The 16,548-nt window shown below is 42.0% G+C and overlaps 1 protein-coding gene across 2 annotated transcripts in view; it reads right to left on the minus strand.

Annotated features, from left to right (window-relative positions):
- The window catches only part of LOC119434241 (protein arginine N-methyltransferase 5-like), a 106,385-nt gene that overhangs the window by 62,338 nt on the left and 27,499 nt on the right, over window positions 1–16,548 (minus strand). Inside the window, exons 5-6 of one of the 2 annotated variants that reach the window (XM_037701495.2) lie at window positions 9,076–9,218; window positions 1,745–1,958 (exon numbers count right to left, since the gene is read on the minus strand). In XM_037701495.2, coding sequence (XP_037557423.2) covers window positions 1,745–1,958; window positions 9,076–9,218 — 357 coding nt within the window. Of the gene's footprint in view, window positions 1–1,744; window positions 1,959–9,075; window positions 9,231–16,548 lie in introns of both variants that reach the window. The other variant, XM_037701494.2, reaches the window with a different exon arrangement.

Below are 16,548 nucleotides of genomic sequence, written 5' to 3' on the forward strand. Positions count from 1 at the left end.
AGGGTTACAATAACATGGTATATATCAATACAAATCTAATCGTACTTGCAAAGGTATAAATTTCAAAAGCAGATAATAGAATGTAACATAATTTGTGAAAAACGATCCTTACTTAAATGTACAAAAATCACTGTGCTGATAACATAAAAAGAATTTTTTTTTTAATTTCAAAATGTACAAAATGTTTTCCGTTCAATTTCCTAAAGCCAATGAAAGTTTGTTCTACCTCATCAATGACATGTGCTACAAAAAAATGTCTTCTGCCTCGTGGAAAATGCCTCTTTGTGGTAGATGCCACAAATATTTGGCAAAACGTCACACACTGCTTAGTTTGAGAAAGCAGATTTCCATCGTACGCTGTAGAGACACTGCAATTAGGATATAAAATATTGCTAACTTCTCAATGACACCTCAATCAGCACAATAATTTAGTCAGCTGTCAAAAGGCAGAAAACAAAACTCGCTGCTGAACAGCTGACAACTGTGCAGGATAGTTCTGCGGGTCTCCATTATCCAAATTAAAATCCCATGATCTGACATCTTCAGACTCACTGCTACTAGTAGCATCCAAACAATCATTTGGGGGCACAGCAGCATTGTGAGACCGACGTCGTTAACACGAAGGCCCAGTTACCAGACTGCCTACCATTCTCACAATCGCAAGGTGCACACCTTCACGTGCTTGCTATCACTGCCAACTGGTGAAAAACAAACTACTAATCATAAAATGAATGTTTCCTCTTTACACTATGTTCTAGATGGTACCGCAACTCCACAAGGGCACCATGAGCCTTGAAATTGCATGTGGCATTCATGGATCGCTCATGACCCAAGTTCAATGGCCGTGGTAAGGGAAGACTTAAATACAGATCCCAATTCCAAATACAACATGAAGTGCATTTTCAAGCTGATAATTTCACAAAATCTTGCATTAGTAATGCAAGATTTTATGCAAGAATATAATAATTATATTCATGAAAAATACATAGTTTGTTGCCAGCACTGTCCCCAACACACCGGACAATAATTGGACAAGAGAATGAATGAATGAATTCTGGGGTTTTACGTGCCAAAACCACGGTTTGATTACGAGGCACACCATAGTGGGGGACTCCAGATTAATTTTGACTACTAGGGGATCTTTAACGTGCACCTCATGCACAGTACCAGGGCATTGCATTTCGCCCCCATCGAAATGTGGCCGCCGCGGCCGGGATTTGATCCCGCGCCCTAGGGCTTAGCATCACAAACTTTTTATGTGACAAGCAACCAGTAAAATTTACTTGTAACAGATGAAAATCGTAACTATGAAAGTATTGACCTGGGGAACTTCTTTCAGGGATCACAGGAAAGATTACCCTTAATGTATTTAATGGCAAGCCCCCAAGAGTAGCAAGGTTGTGTGTCGCTGCCAAGCCGATACAGCTGAAAAGCTCAGCACTCCACCCGTCCCCAGCCACGGCTCTCAAACAAAGAGTACCCCAGTCTCCACAACAAGCACCATAAAGTGTAGTGCCTGATGGAGCTGCAATGATGCCACCATCATGTGATGCACTCTCATTGCAGTGGGAAGGTAGACTTCTCGCTCAGGTGAATACCTTTTAAAAATAGTGCCTTGGGTAACAAAATTTTAGGTGATGGCATTCACACATCAGTCTCTTAACTGTCTACAAAAATTCCTAAAACAAGCATTAGCAACTGAATTAGTATGTAAACTGAAGAGCAGCAAGAATGTTGCACCAACCTTGAAAAACTGATGAAGAACTGCTTGGTGAGCCCTGGATAGAACAGGAAAGCCCCTTTTGTTGGTCAGGAAGATTGAGGTGCTTATCACAATACACCGAACAGGTTCCCCCAACCAGCGACGCAATTTCTGCTGGGATGGCACGTCAGCTGTCAGTCGAAGTGCTACGCCTATGCGTTTTTCTGTGCCAGTCACACTCCTAATGACGTTCCACCTGGAAAATTAAATTCTTTAAGGCCATTATTTCAATATTTCCAGCAACGTGTAAAATTTGAGAGAAAGAAAAATGGTTTGCCTATTTATGCAAACAAAACTGTTGAGAAACAATTCACGCTGATGGCCAGCATCTGTTATTCAGGCTGCTCTCACTTTTATTAACAGGTTACATTTTGCGCAATGAATAAATGCAAGCTGACGAGCCCTAAGGTCATTAGCAGTGACCTGGTTAAACAGATTATTGCTGATTAACCCTTGTATATTTCACTGGAAACAGCATTCATGAAATAAGTAAAGGACTCATTGTCTTAGTTAGTACATTTGCAAGAGGCTGTTATTGAGCAAAACCTCCATAATTAAAGCAGCAATTATGAGCTAGGAAATGAGCTAGACTTGTCCATCCAAAAGACTTTACAATTTCAAGATGTCAAGCGTAAACAGGTGACTTGGCTCATATATAATCTGCATACTCATGGAGTGTTGCTCACAATTAAATTTTTGTATAATTAAATAACAATACAGTAAATAAACACTTGATTCACAGGATTTAACATGCGAAGGCATGGGCTGTGCTTGCAAGAGACACCATAGAGGAGGTCTTCGGCCTCCTGGGATTCTTTAATGTGAATAAAAGCAGAGATCACACGTTTTTTTCATTCTGCCCCCACTGAAATGCAGTAGCCACAGATGGGGATCGAACCTGCAACCTCATACTCAGCAACTCATGTTATACCCACTAAGCCACCACAGTGGGTCTGTTTCTTTGACACAATTTGCAAGTTTTAAACTCATCAGAACACATATCTACATCAACAAGAGTTATACAATAATGCTTGCATTAGTTCGTGAAACCTCTTGTAAAATTTAACTATGACAGCAGGTTATAGTGCAAGCACTTATTTGTGCGATCTTGTCTGAAGCCTTTTGGGTGTCATGTCCAATCCCACAAATAAGGGGCAGAAAAAGCCGCTATGGTATACACTGAAATCTCAGAGGTAACAGCCATAATTCGTCAAGTGCATGCTGGCCACAATAGTGCACAGCAGCAGAGGCTCTACCAAGAAACACATTATCTGCACCTTGCAAGTGCAGGTTCATCAATGTGCACCTGAAGCAGCAATGATTGAGGATGCACTCACCCCCTTGAAGCAGGAGTGAGTGCCTGCCAATCAGGAGGAAAATAGATGATAGTGGGCCAAGGCACAACAATGTCATAAACAAGTCCAGCATGAGGGGAAAGAGAAACCATGACGGCAGGAAGGCAGTCCATCACAAAGAATGACCACCTTCTGTGTATGATGCATGTATATATGTGCATTTGATGTATGTTTACACACTCACTGGGGTCTATAACTTGCTATCACAAGTCTTTTTATTCACAGTTTTATGCACAGGGCCGTTTATTAAAGAACAGACTGTGTGTATATCCCACACGGTGACACCCAAAATAATGCATAACTGATAGTCGTGAACAAGATACCTGTGGTTTTCATTACAGTAGGTACTCAAAAAGTGATGCAATGGTTTCAGGTTGGCCTTGACTGTGTAAACATTTGCTCAGCTAACTGGCTGAAGGAGAATAATGGGACACTTGCACAAAAAGAAAGGTGGGTTTTTTGTGTTTAGGTTGCTGCACTAAAGAAAAGGTGTTGCTGTAAACTAGGAACATGTATCTTCCTTCAAATGAATACTTTTTAGAGTGCACAAAGGAGGCTGGCATCAAAAACTGCAGCATGTACGAGGTCTGTCCCAAAAGTTCATGTAATGAGACGGCGAAAAAATTGGGAGAGGGTGTAGCAACGCCACTCTCTCCTCTCTCACTCCACTCAAAAGTACCTGGTTGACCTCTAGTACGAGCCAAAGTGCTGTATGACACGGCAGAATTTTATGCGGGCACTTTTTGTGAAACCCATTTTTACTCTTTGTCTAAATGGAGATCAACGAACAGATGGAACAAAGGCTCAATATCAAATATCTTGTGAAATTGGATAAGAATGGTGCAGAAATTCATCAGATGTTGCAAAAAACCTGTGGAAAGGATGCCCTAATGAAAGGAACTGTGTTCAAGTGGATTCAGTGTTTTTTATTTAATTTATTTTCAATACTGCCAGTCTCTTTATCGAGACTAAGCAGGTGGGCATATTGTTACAATGTAAGCATTGATACAGCATTTTCTCACAGAACATGTGTATACAAAGTACAAAAAACTAAATATGCTACATGTAGCTACGCAGTACAGTCTGGAAAAATACAAATGCATAAAAAGAAAAGACATCGTTTCATGCATTTAATTAGTGAAGTCAACTCTAACGCTATCTAAGAAGAAAGAAAATGTGATAAATACAATATATTGTGATACAATACAATCTCATGAAGTAATAATGCAACACAACTATTTACAACCTAACAGTGTGTAACTTAATACAATTTAACATAAGAGATTGATCTAAACAATTTAAAAAACAAGTTTGCATAAGACGAAAGCTGTTCTAGCAGTTATTCCTTAATCTTTTCTATCATGCTACTAAAAAAAATGTCACAGTTTCGCCCGAAAGGAAAAGCATCAATTGCGATAGCAAATTAGTAGAGAGCTATTCGGAGTAGGGATAGTAGTTTTATCGGCTGCATAAACTTGGACACATTCGCTTACTAACTGAATTAACAAGTGTGGTGTCAGCGCGCACAAGCAAACATGAATAGATCACACTCAATGACCGCAGACGACTGTCAAAACGCTGGCAGCAAGCGCAGCTGCCGCAGCGAGCGAAGATTCATGCGGGCTATCGCTTCAACGGAAACTAAGCGGCGAATGCAAAGCGCATACAAAGGTCAGAGCCGTGTGGAGATCGCTTTTAAGAGACGGTGCGGGTGACCGCCACAGCCGGGCAAAGTACAAGCGCAGTTGTTGGCAGAGTAGAAGCTGCCCCCCCCCCCCCTCCCTCCCGTGCTGCCTTCCCGCTTTCTTGCTTTCGCGTGTGAGATTGAGTGGCCAGTTCCCCTTGCGCCCGGTTGCAAGATACGCATTTGGTGCCGCAGCACAGCGTCGCCCCGCCTCCCTCCCTCCCTCCCATACCCCCACGGCCTTTCACGTGACGAAGGTCATGTTTGCTTTCCGCCGTGCGTTCGCTCTCCGTGATAGCGCGCGTCCCCCACGCGCTTTCACTCGCGCATCGCGCGGCGACGATTTTATCGCTCTTGGACTTTATACGGAACCTCATGGCGACAGCGATGGCAGAAATCCAGTTGAAATGTCCATATAACTGCTATCGCAATAAAATTGATGGTGATTCTATATCAGCTATTGTTGAGTCGAGGTGGTTCCACTCCCTAACAGCAGTAGGGAAAAAAGAGTATCTAAATGTGTCCGTTTTACAAGGGTACTCAACTAACATTTTATTATGCTTATGGCGTGAAATACGGGACGTAGAGAAAGTAATATATTTTGAAGAATTTATGTTAAATCGTTTGTGCAACAGGTTATGTATGAAGCCAGGAGTTCTGTGGGCGAGTCGGTGGTTTCGTACTTGTTGTGAATAAACCGTATTGCTTTCCTCTGAACTTTTTCCACTTCGGTTATGTTTGTCTTTGTGTGAGGAAACCAAACAGTGTTGGCGTATTCTAGTACTGGCCGCACAAAGGTTTTATAGCATAGCAGCTTGATATGACTAGGAGCAGATTTCAGGGACCCTTTAAGGAAGAAAAGCTTACAAGTGGCTGCTGAAATGATGTTGGAAATGTGCTTGTTCCAGTTCAAGTCAGATGCTAGAGTCAGTCCTAGATACTTGTGTTGCTGAACTTTAGTTAGGGGTGTACCATTGAGAAAGTAGGTGAATTCTGACTTAATCTTTGCTGTTACTACCATTGACACCGATTTCTTGGTGTTAATAAACATTTGCCATTGTTCACAGCAGGCATTTTAAACATTTGCCATTGTTCACACCAGGCATTTATCATGTTTAGGCATCTGTTCAAAGTAAGGTGACCTTCATAACTTCTTATTTCTTTATATATAATGCAATCATCTGCAAAAAGCTTTATGCTGCATTCTATGCTAGTGACGATGTCATTGATGTAAATTAAAAATAGTAAGGGCCCCAAGACCAAGCCCTGGGGAACACCAGATGTGACAGGAACTGTATCAGATGATGCTTGATCATGGAAAACGAACTGTGGACGTTGTGATAAAAAATCTCTAGTCCAGGCTGTAATGCTTCCGTTTCTAATAATTGACTCCAATTTTGCAATTAGCTTGTTATGACACACACAATCAAATGCTTTGCTGAAATCTAGAAATATTATGTCTGTTTGACCGCGGTTGTCAATAGTCTGTGCTAGGTCATGTATAACTTCAGTCAACTGTGTTACTGTTGACATCCCGCGCCGAAACCCATGCTGATATGCTGTTAGTATGCCATTCTCTTCAAAATATGTTGTTAGGTGTTTTAAAATTATATGCTCTAGTATCTTGCATGATGTACTAGTTAGTGATATTGGTCTGTAGTTGGAAGGAGAGTTTCTGTCACCTGATTTATGGATTGGTATTACATTTGCTTTTTCCAGTCATCTGGCACACATCCTGTTGAAAGTGACATGCGGGAAGGCCATTGGGATGGTTTGCGCCAAGATGGTGCAAAACTGCTGACTCCAGGGCAAAATTTGCGACAAAAAGAATGCTGCATTGATTTGAAAACTTCAGACCACAGAGATGAATTCTTGCAAAAGGTTGTCAGCAGCGACGAAATTTACAAATACGACATCCGAGCTAAAGTTACAGAGCAAGGAGTGAAAAAGAAAGGTGAGCCAAGGCCAAAAAAAGTGAAAGAACAAATCAAAAATTAAAATCATGTTGATTGTCTTTTTTGACTGCCATGGAATTGTGCATCAGGAACTTGTAAGCCTGATGGTCAAACTCAATGCAGCTTTCTACATGGAGGCCCTGAAGCATCTTAGATATCATGTGCACCACGTGAAACCAAATTTGTTAAAAGAGTTGCACTGGATTTTGCACCATGATAATGTCCCTGTGCACTCTGCATTATTAGTACTCCAGTTTTTGGTACACAATTCCAGCACAGTGCTGGTACACCCTTCCTACTCACTGAATTTAGCCCTATGCAACTTTTTTTTCCCCGAATGCAAGTTGATGCTCTGGGGGCAGCATTTCGTGGATGTGACAATTAAAAAGTAGTAAGGCAGTTGTTGGGCTAGTCGGTTCATAGATTCTGCAAAAGTAAACGACATCGCTGCTGAAGCGCTAAACGGAACAGGACGCGGAAGAGGTGGAACTGGTGTATTATGTCCACTGGTGACCACAATGGCCGTGGCTGGGGATGGGTGAGTGCTGAGCTTTTCAGCTGTATCGGCTTGGCGGTGACACATTTTGAAGGTGACCACATTGATGTATCTGAAAGTTCGTGAAATTAATTTTTTTTTCTTTCAAACATACTGCACAAGCTTTTTGGACAGGCCTCATATATATGCAAACTACCATGTACATTCCACTAGCACCCAAATAGATTGTTCAAACAATAAAATGTGCTGGCTAAACTGAGAAAACATACGTAGTTACTATTGCTGAAAGCTGAGTGGGTTGGTTACTGGCATTAAGAAACATGGTTACAGCGCTAAAGAAGACAAAACACAAACATAAGATGCACAAGACGAACGCTGTTTCATAATGCTGAATTTGTACGCTGCCCAAAGGCAAGGCATCTTTAATGAATGACTGAAATTATTGAGCAGAGCTTAGTTGCTCAATGCGTTCAGTCAAAAACTAGCGCCTCTCTGTAAAAAAACAGGGGCTACCGTGCAGCAGAATCATTTGGAAAGTTGCCACTTACATCTGGCCTTCTCCCTGAACTTCTGCGATTCACACACGTATAATGTTGAAAACACAACAAACACTTTGGCTATTCTGACATCAATCCAGGTATTTACAGGAGAAACTCAACTTAATGAAGTTGAAGGGGTGTCAAGATCGCTTTATTATAAACTATTACTTCCTTACAAACACTGTCCACCCTCAAGGCAAACACTGCTCACCACAAAAGGAGAAGGGGCAACATGTGGGAGTTTTTAACTGCTGAAACAAGCTGGAATCGCATGGCACATATTTCGCAAGTGAAAACAACGTGCGACGAACACCTGCGTGTCTTTTTGTCTGCCTATTAATTAATAGACAGTCAAGAAACCACAAGAGTCAGCATTTATTGCAAGCCAGCATGCTATTTATGTATCTGCCTTCAGAGAAGCAAGTACTGAGAAGTGCAAGTATGTGGTCACTTGCATTCGTTGCACACTCTGCTTTCATAGGATTAGCAAAGGAAGCACGACTGTGGTAAACACAAGCATATGTTCCCTGCAATTTCTGCCTTTACAGCACTGGCACAAGTGAGCTAGAGAAGTATATGTGTGTGCACATATGCTTATGTTCTGTTTTGTGTTGTTTCCACTTCTGCGCACCTGCAGACCAGAACTATGAAACTCTGGCTGGAACCGAAACTCAACAGCAGTGCTGCTAGTCTGTGTGACCGCTACTCAAGCCACCTTCCTGGAGCAGCTGTGAAAGAGCTGGTCCTAACAAGAAAAAGGTTCGCAGGAAGATGGAGACAAAGTGATCAACAGTGGTTGAACAAGTGAAGCCTCAACCTGGAGCCAACATTTTGAAAGGAACAAGCACCACTTTTGAACAAGGAATGCAGTTAAACAATATATGTGTCAGGCTAGAGCCAATGTTTGGACAAGTTCCCTTGTTGAAACGTTGGCTCCAGCCTGGGACATCCCTTGTTCGTCTATTGTAGATCAGAGTAGGTCCTAGTAATGACCAAACCAGCACCCCGTGATGCAAAAACCAGATTAAACTGATTTAGTGTTATTTAGTATCCATATACTCTCAGAAGCCACATAACCAACACAAAAGTTATAGAATATTTTTATGTCAGGAAACTCAAACATCAATTATGTAAGTAAAACTGATTAGATTCACGTTAATTAAATTCATTATTAAATTGCAACAGTGGAGAAAAAGAAGAGTTCCTGTTCCTATAATAACTGAGTGGCTGCAAAGGACAACCTGAATTCTTTGCAGTGGGGCATTATAATGTAATGGAGCATACCATTCCCAAGGGTCCTCATCATGACTTATCCTGTCAAGGTTGTTGTTGTCATCATTGTCACACTCACGGTCCTCTTTGGACAATGAGCACAAGTGGCGCTGACTCTGCACGGAAGGTGCCTCCATGGGAACAAGAAGCCAGGCCTGGAACATCAACTGCAAATCACAGGCATGATTACTCAACACCTACACACACTTGAATGAAAAATAAAACTCGAATACAATGGCCGGCTTACCCAAGTGAAAAGATGAACCCGATAGATGCTTGCCATGCAAATAAGAAACAAAGCAGCACGAAAAAAGAAAGAAAGCACAAATGCCATGTATATCTGTAAACAAGCCTCATGCAACGCATATACAGCCCAGCAATCAATATATGTAAGAGGTTCTTATTTTAGTAAACAAGTGTCCACATTACGACCACATGCAAACACTGATGCAGGTACAAGGACACAGCTTTCTCGAGTATTTTAAACTTTTTTTTTTTAAAGCACAGCTAGTGAGTTCACTACAGCCGCACAGAAAGGTTCTTTATGAAAGAGTGCATGCATGCAAGACACAGGGTCTGGGTGGTGCACACAGCGCATTGCTGACCAGATGAAGCACACTAGAGCTACAGAAGAGAATGCTTGTTTATCGGAAAATGAATTTCTATCAAAGTCAACATAGAAGAATGCACACAAAACAGTCACTCTTAATTCCTCCCTGCAAAGGCTCATCGAAATTCTGCTTCCAAAAAGGTAAATGTTTATTCAATAACATCCTTGAATAGCCACTATGATCCGAGTGCACTGCGGGCGAGGTGGGGGCACACTTCTTATGTAAGTAGCTTAAGTCTTCAGCCACCAACAGCCATCACTACAAGTAAAAGCTGCAGAGCACAGGCCACATGCTTGCATGCTCCCTTTCTCAAGGTGCCCCCTCGATGTGTAATCATCATAGTGATTTAAAATGCAATGCAAGAGCCTTAGGACAGTAAGTAAGGACATGGACGTGTCAATTATGTATGAATAAATAAATTTTAGCATTAACAAACAGGGCCTACTGCATAAAACTAGTTATGCTTCTGCCAAGGTCCTGTCGGCTTTCATCTAAAGCTAAATGTCCATCTTAAGGCAAATGCCATTTTCAACCACAACATCCTCACCAATATGCAGTCCTTACCTTGTCTAAACAAATAGTCAAATATAATAAGGTCTGCATGAACGAGCTATTGCACACTGATTGTCTTTATTATTTTTTTTTCAGACTTATCATTGCCAGTTCATTGCACGCAAAAAATGATCAATACCGCAAACAACAAAAATTTTTCAATTTTCAGAGGTTGCCTACAATGTTCAAAAAAGAAAAGGGTTCCGTGAACAATCTCTGCCATCGCACAAATGAAGTTACTCAGAATACCAAAGTGTTACGGTTTCTTTGGTTCACAAACAGAAAGAAAGAAAAGAAAAAAGAAAGAAAAATCTGCTTAACATAGTTTAGTTTGTCCTTGTTTACAAAATTATAGCAAAATCTCAAACTGAAGGGCTTTACTCAGAAATTCACCAGCTGTCAGCAGGCATCAACTGCAATTCCGAACTTGTGAGAAACACTCGTAGACAGTTCCTCATAAAAAAAAAAGGAAAAAAAATTCTGAAATTTCATTATGTGCTGAAACCATTATATGATTACGAGGCACACCATAGTAGGGGACCCAAATTAATTTTGACTGCCCGGGGTCTTTTAACATGCACGCAATGCACAGTCCACAGACGTATTTGCATTTCACCCCTATCGAAATGTGGCCGCCAGGGCCGAGATTTGATCTCGCGCCTTCGGGTTTAGCAGCACAATGCTAAGACACTCACAAGCGCCAGCATTTGAGCTAGAAACTGTCAGATTTCGGCCCACTGCTGCAACTATGTAAATAAGGCAGCCCCTACCACAGCAAACAAGCTCCTCTTTTCACCCTCTGCTGCGAGGTGCTCCTTCCCCTCCTGCCAATGAATGCCAAATTCTCACATGAAGTCATGCTGTACCAGAAAATATCACCCTGCACAGGAAAACTTACCCCACACTAATCTACACAGCACTGCCGCCCCATTCATTCAGAGGAGTTATTCACAATGTTACCCCCAACACCTCACCTGAAGCAGGGTTTCTGGAACTAAAACGTTGAAATCCTGTCCCCTCAAATTATGGAAGGCAGTCACACATGCCCCAAATTGTCTACTACATGAGAGGCCTGTTTCGATGCACCCATCCCTACCCCAAAGCCCAATTTTGCAGCACATTCTTCAGCATACGGCACCAGGCTGGCGTTTGTCCACAAACCAGTATTGTCAAGCAAGAGATGTAGTACAACCCTGCCCACCCCAGACCAACAGCACATTGGTGTCCCGGGTGCTCCCACAGTAGAAAAGACCATCATGCATGTGACCCTCATTGGGAGGTTTGCCTCGCTGCAGACAAAGCCCAGCGACAAACATTATTCCGAGAAACATTGCCAATGCGAAGTTCAGCAACACCCTACAGGACCAACAGGAATACTCAGCCAAAAACTTCACCATTAAGGAAGACCAAAGCACCTTCACCCCAACCCGAAGCTGCAACAAAAGCAAATATCATGATGTATCATGTTCGAGGACCTGCAGTGTCTCCACAGTCCTAACATGATCCAGGTCTCAAAGCCAAGTGAGGGTAAGTCAGCCACTCAGCCTACCCACGCCACCACCATTATCCTAAACGTCTACAACATAAGAGCGCGTGCAGCAAAGCATGCACACTTAACGATAGCACAGCTCCTTCACGAATGACATTCCCACTGCCCAAATTTTGCCCAAAACCTTTGGTACATCTTCGGCACACCATGGCGAATGACTTGCGTCATGTGGCAGTGGAACAGCAGGGGGTTAGCCCAAAAACACTGGCATCGCACACACATTACATGTCCACACAGGGGTGGCACCGAGATGACCTGCTCATACAGGAGCCTAACTACCATCTTAACCCCTTAAGGGATCTTTACAACCTAAGCTTGCTGCAAGTAAGTATCATTTTTTGGCTTATGATGTACAAATGTCGTCGAAGGGTGTTTTTCCATTTACAACATAAGTGGCAGCAGGCATTTCTTGTGTGCTGAGCTCACCCCGTTTGCATGAGATTTTCCCGAGCTTTCAAACAAACACGGTGTCATCCATATGATGTTTTAGTGCAGTAGATTTCTATCCGTCGCATGATGATAGCAAAAGTGATGAGGATGTCAACTTCGTGTTTCATTCAAGTGAAGAAAGTGACGACACTCGCTAAGACAAACCAGTACGCATTTCAGTTTTTGAAGTCAAGGAAACTGGGCAAACATTCTCAGTTCTAAAAATGCTCCCCATTACGTGTGAAGAAGTGCATGTCTGTTTTGGCCTCTTGAGTCTTCAGGATATTGTATGAAAGCCAAACAAAAGGCTGTACTAGTTGGAAAACCACCTGATTCAATCTCTTTGCCGTACAATGTTCCAAGAGTTATTTTTGCATTTAAAAGATGCTATTGAAGCATTTCACGTCATAAAGTTTGATATTTTAGTACCATTATTCTTTTTCTTTTTTTTTCAAATTAGTCCTTAAGGAGTTAAAAGATACACTGCCTATAGTATTCACACAACACACACACACACAGCTTTCGCAAGGAAAGACCTGGCTGCTATCACGGTACACGAAACCTGACTGCACCATGGTCCACATCCTGCCGATGCAACCAGGCAGATTGGACATAGTTCATGTTTTCTCCAATAAAACAGAGCGGGCAAGAAAGGCAATAGTCACGGGATCGAAGCCCGGCCACGGCGGTCGCATTTCGATGGGGGCGTGTACTTAGATTTAGGTGCACATGAAAGAACCCCAGGTGGTCCAAATTTCCGGAGTCCCCCACTACGGTGTGCCTCATAATCAGATCGTGGCTTTGCACCGTAAAACCCCATAATTTACTTAATTTTAAGAAAGACAATAGTGAGCTGTAGTAGTGCAGCAAATAGAAGCCCGCCAATTTTCAACAGTTTACCTCTGCAGTTAATTACAAATCAATTTCGTGTATATTAAACAGAACTATATACATAGCTGTGCTTGTGGTATATGTTTCTTTTATCAGAAAATGTAGAAAGAGGTGTCTCACACGTTGAACCAACGTGCCTTTTGTTCTTATTAAGTGTTCTTAAGTTAAATTAGGTGTTCATTCAACTACTATATTTATTTGAATTAGGTCCGACTTTTTTTTTTTAGAAAATGCTACCATGAATGAGCAATCAACCAATATTCGAACAAAGATAGCAAAAGTACTGAGCTAACAGAATTCCTCCTTTGTGCACACCGTAAAGGCAGTTTGGAGATTATCCAGACTGGCTTTAAGAAATGTTGCATATCCAACGCGCTCGACGGCACCGAGGATGACGTCGTTTGGGGTGATGACATCTGCAAAGCGTCGGACGAAGGCGATTTCTCCGGCAATTCTGATGAGGATGCAGCTTGTGGCATTGACTAGCGGTAGCCAAGCTTACGGTAAATAAAGGTACGTCGTGTCTAAAGTTTTTCATTTTTCTAAAACGATGTGGGTCGACCTATATTCAAATTATTTTTTAATTTTTCGGAGAGTTCAATATATAGGGGTCGACTTATAGTATTTGTGTTTGACCTATTTTCAAGCAAGCTGCATCCCTTTAAACAAATTTTCATAATGAGACTAGTTTCAAGACATTCCCACAGTGTGCGACGAAATGCACTGGTATTCCAGTTACTTGTGGGCTTTAATGTACAAAACAGTTTTTATAAAAAAAAGTGGAACAACAGTATTTTTACCACAAGTTTCAGGGTGCATATCTCGAAAGCAGTACCATCATCTGAATTCATTCCTAGTAGATACGCCTTGCAAACTCATCGGCTACAGTTCGTGAATTTCAATATGTGCAATAAAGTAATTATTTAAAAACTTATTAGATAAATTTTGGCAATTATAAGGTTACATAGTTTGATTTCCCATGCAAGTAATGTCGACATTTTGAAGAAATACAGCTCAAGGATAACAACTGTAGGGTCAAAAAAAATAAAATAATCATAATAAAAGCCAGGTATAACAAATGTATCCAATTCGCCGAAGCAGACGACTGAATTCCTGGAGAATGTGATGAGGTTTCGACCAACACGTTATTTTACCCACTTAATTTGGGGCGACTTCAACACGGCGCACCATTTCATGAAGGTACACCAAAAACACCTCCCAAGAGAAACTCGCCACTCTAGAATATTCAAACTCTAGAATATTCAACAGTCACAATTCACACTGCTCAGCAACCCCAATCCTCCCACATGCCACGGCAATTCAGTACAATGAGACACCACACCAGACTTGTCACTCATTAAGGTATAGAATCCGTGTGAACACCCATATCACCCTCACCAGCGACTACACACTAATCCAAATCACATTGCATACGGGGGCATTCAAACGCTGTATGCGCTGCAATCTTCAAACAGACCGGCAAAAATTTCGCAATGAACCCACAAATCACCCACTAGGCCTCTCACTGCAGGAGTGGTCTAACACACAGAAAATTGAGGCCTCAGTGGATGGCCCACACGTAGAAAAACACTGGCTGCACCTATGGAACACCCGGCATGGCATCCTGAGGCGCTGGAAACGGAACAAACTGAATTGCTGACTAAGACATTGAATCAATCATCTAAACGATGAGATACCATTCGGATCACCTCACCAGAGAATATTGTATCACCACAAGCAACAGAATAAACGACACCCTATATCTCGGCTCTGCGTGGCATCTCATACGGACACTCATAGACCCCACATAGAGTAAAAGAAATCACCAACTCAAGAAACTCCTCCACACGCACTACTCCAAGGACCAGCTTTTCTGAGACCTTCAGGACATCAACAATGTGACTGCAACACAACAAACATATGCAGTCTATACCAGAGAAAGGTGGAAGAACAGATAAGGTGTCTGAATGAGGCTGCCGCGTCAATTTTTTCAGTCATGGTTTAAGTCTCTTTCAGCAGATGGCGCAGATGATTGGGGGGTCAACCACAGTAGCTGGCGCGGCACGCAGGGCTCCTCAAACATGGGGCTCCTCCTCAATAAAATCACTAGTAAATTTTCCCATATATGCCTATGTACCAATCTAAGCGTCTTGTGAGCCTTGGAGAAGCAAGCTTAGGCATATCCTCCTAAATATCTAAAGCTTAATAGCGCTATCCAGACCTTATTGTGCTTCGCAACTCGTGAAAGTCCACTGTAAAGACGGGTTTACTAGTGCTCAATTTTGGTACAAGTGCAAAACCATCCGGCTATTGCAAAGCGCAAAGTTTTTCAAGTTATGCAAATAAGGCGAGAAACCACAGCTTGCCAAGCATCACATTGCTACTAACTGCGCATGTTACTTTTAATATTCATTATTTTAATCTAGAGTATCTTGCAAGTTACTCCATTCTAACCTTTTATTTATGCCTAGTAGTGTCCACCTAGTGTATTGAATGCTAACACGGCAGGCACACTGGGGCGAAAATTCAAGAAACACAAATGCACGACTGTACAAACATTTCCCAACGGATATAAATTAATGTCTGAATGATGCACGCAATAGCTAGAATAATGTGATAACGATTGTTCATGATCAAAACAATGTTTAAAAAGATGCAGAAACTCCACCAGAGTTGTCTAAGTATGCGTAAGCATACCCACAATATTCAGTTGGCATACCCCCAAATTTAAAGTTAGCCTACCCCGCGAGGGCCAGCTTCCCCATGCATTTTCTATGGAGCCCTAGTATCCTCATGGGTATTATCCCTTATCAATTTTTTTTTGGTTCAATTGTTCCTTATCGCTATAAAGCTACCAATCATCTACATTTACACTATTATAACGATTAAATGTCTTAGCAAATTCGCAATTTTGTGCAGGTACAAGGCCTTACACTTTTCACGTGATGGGCTGGGGTAGCAGACAACAGGAAATGATGACCCCCCAACACTGCAGTGTTCCTGCCAGCAAAGGGATGAAGATGAAGCCCAAACAGAGTTGTAGTCAGCTCACTCTGCATGCAGATGGTGCCGTTCAGACCCCTTTTATCTGTTCTTACACAGTGACCAGAGATGACCCGGAAGACCTGGCCCTCGCGGTTCTCAATACACTAGCGGAGCTGCAAATTCTCATTGCGAAGACAAAAGAAAACAAGACACCCGGCCCCGACAAAATACGCACAGCGTATTTTGCAACAACCTACCGGAAATAGCTGCAATTTCCTCCCTTAGATGAATATGGTTTATGAAACAGGCCAACTACCCCAGGAGTTAAAGACAGCCACAATAATCTTTATATACCGAAATCTGGCCAGTCCACCTCAATTCCTAATCTATTCCACATCTCCCTCACTTTGTGTGTAGGGAAGCTGATGGAGCGATAGTGTTGCATCGTCTCACCAACTACAAGGAAAA

This window comes from Dermacentor silvarum, chromosome 1, assembly GCF_013339745.2.
Source record: "Dermacentor silvarum isolate Dsil-2018 chromosome 1, BIME_Dsil_1.4, whole genome shotgun sequence".
NCBI lineage: Eukaryota > Metazoa > Arthropoda > Arachnida > Ixodida > Ixodidae > Dermacentor > Dermacentor silvarum.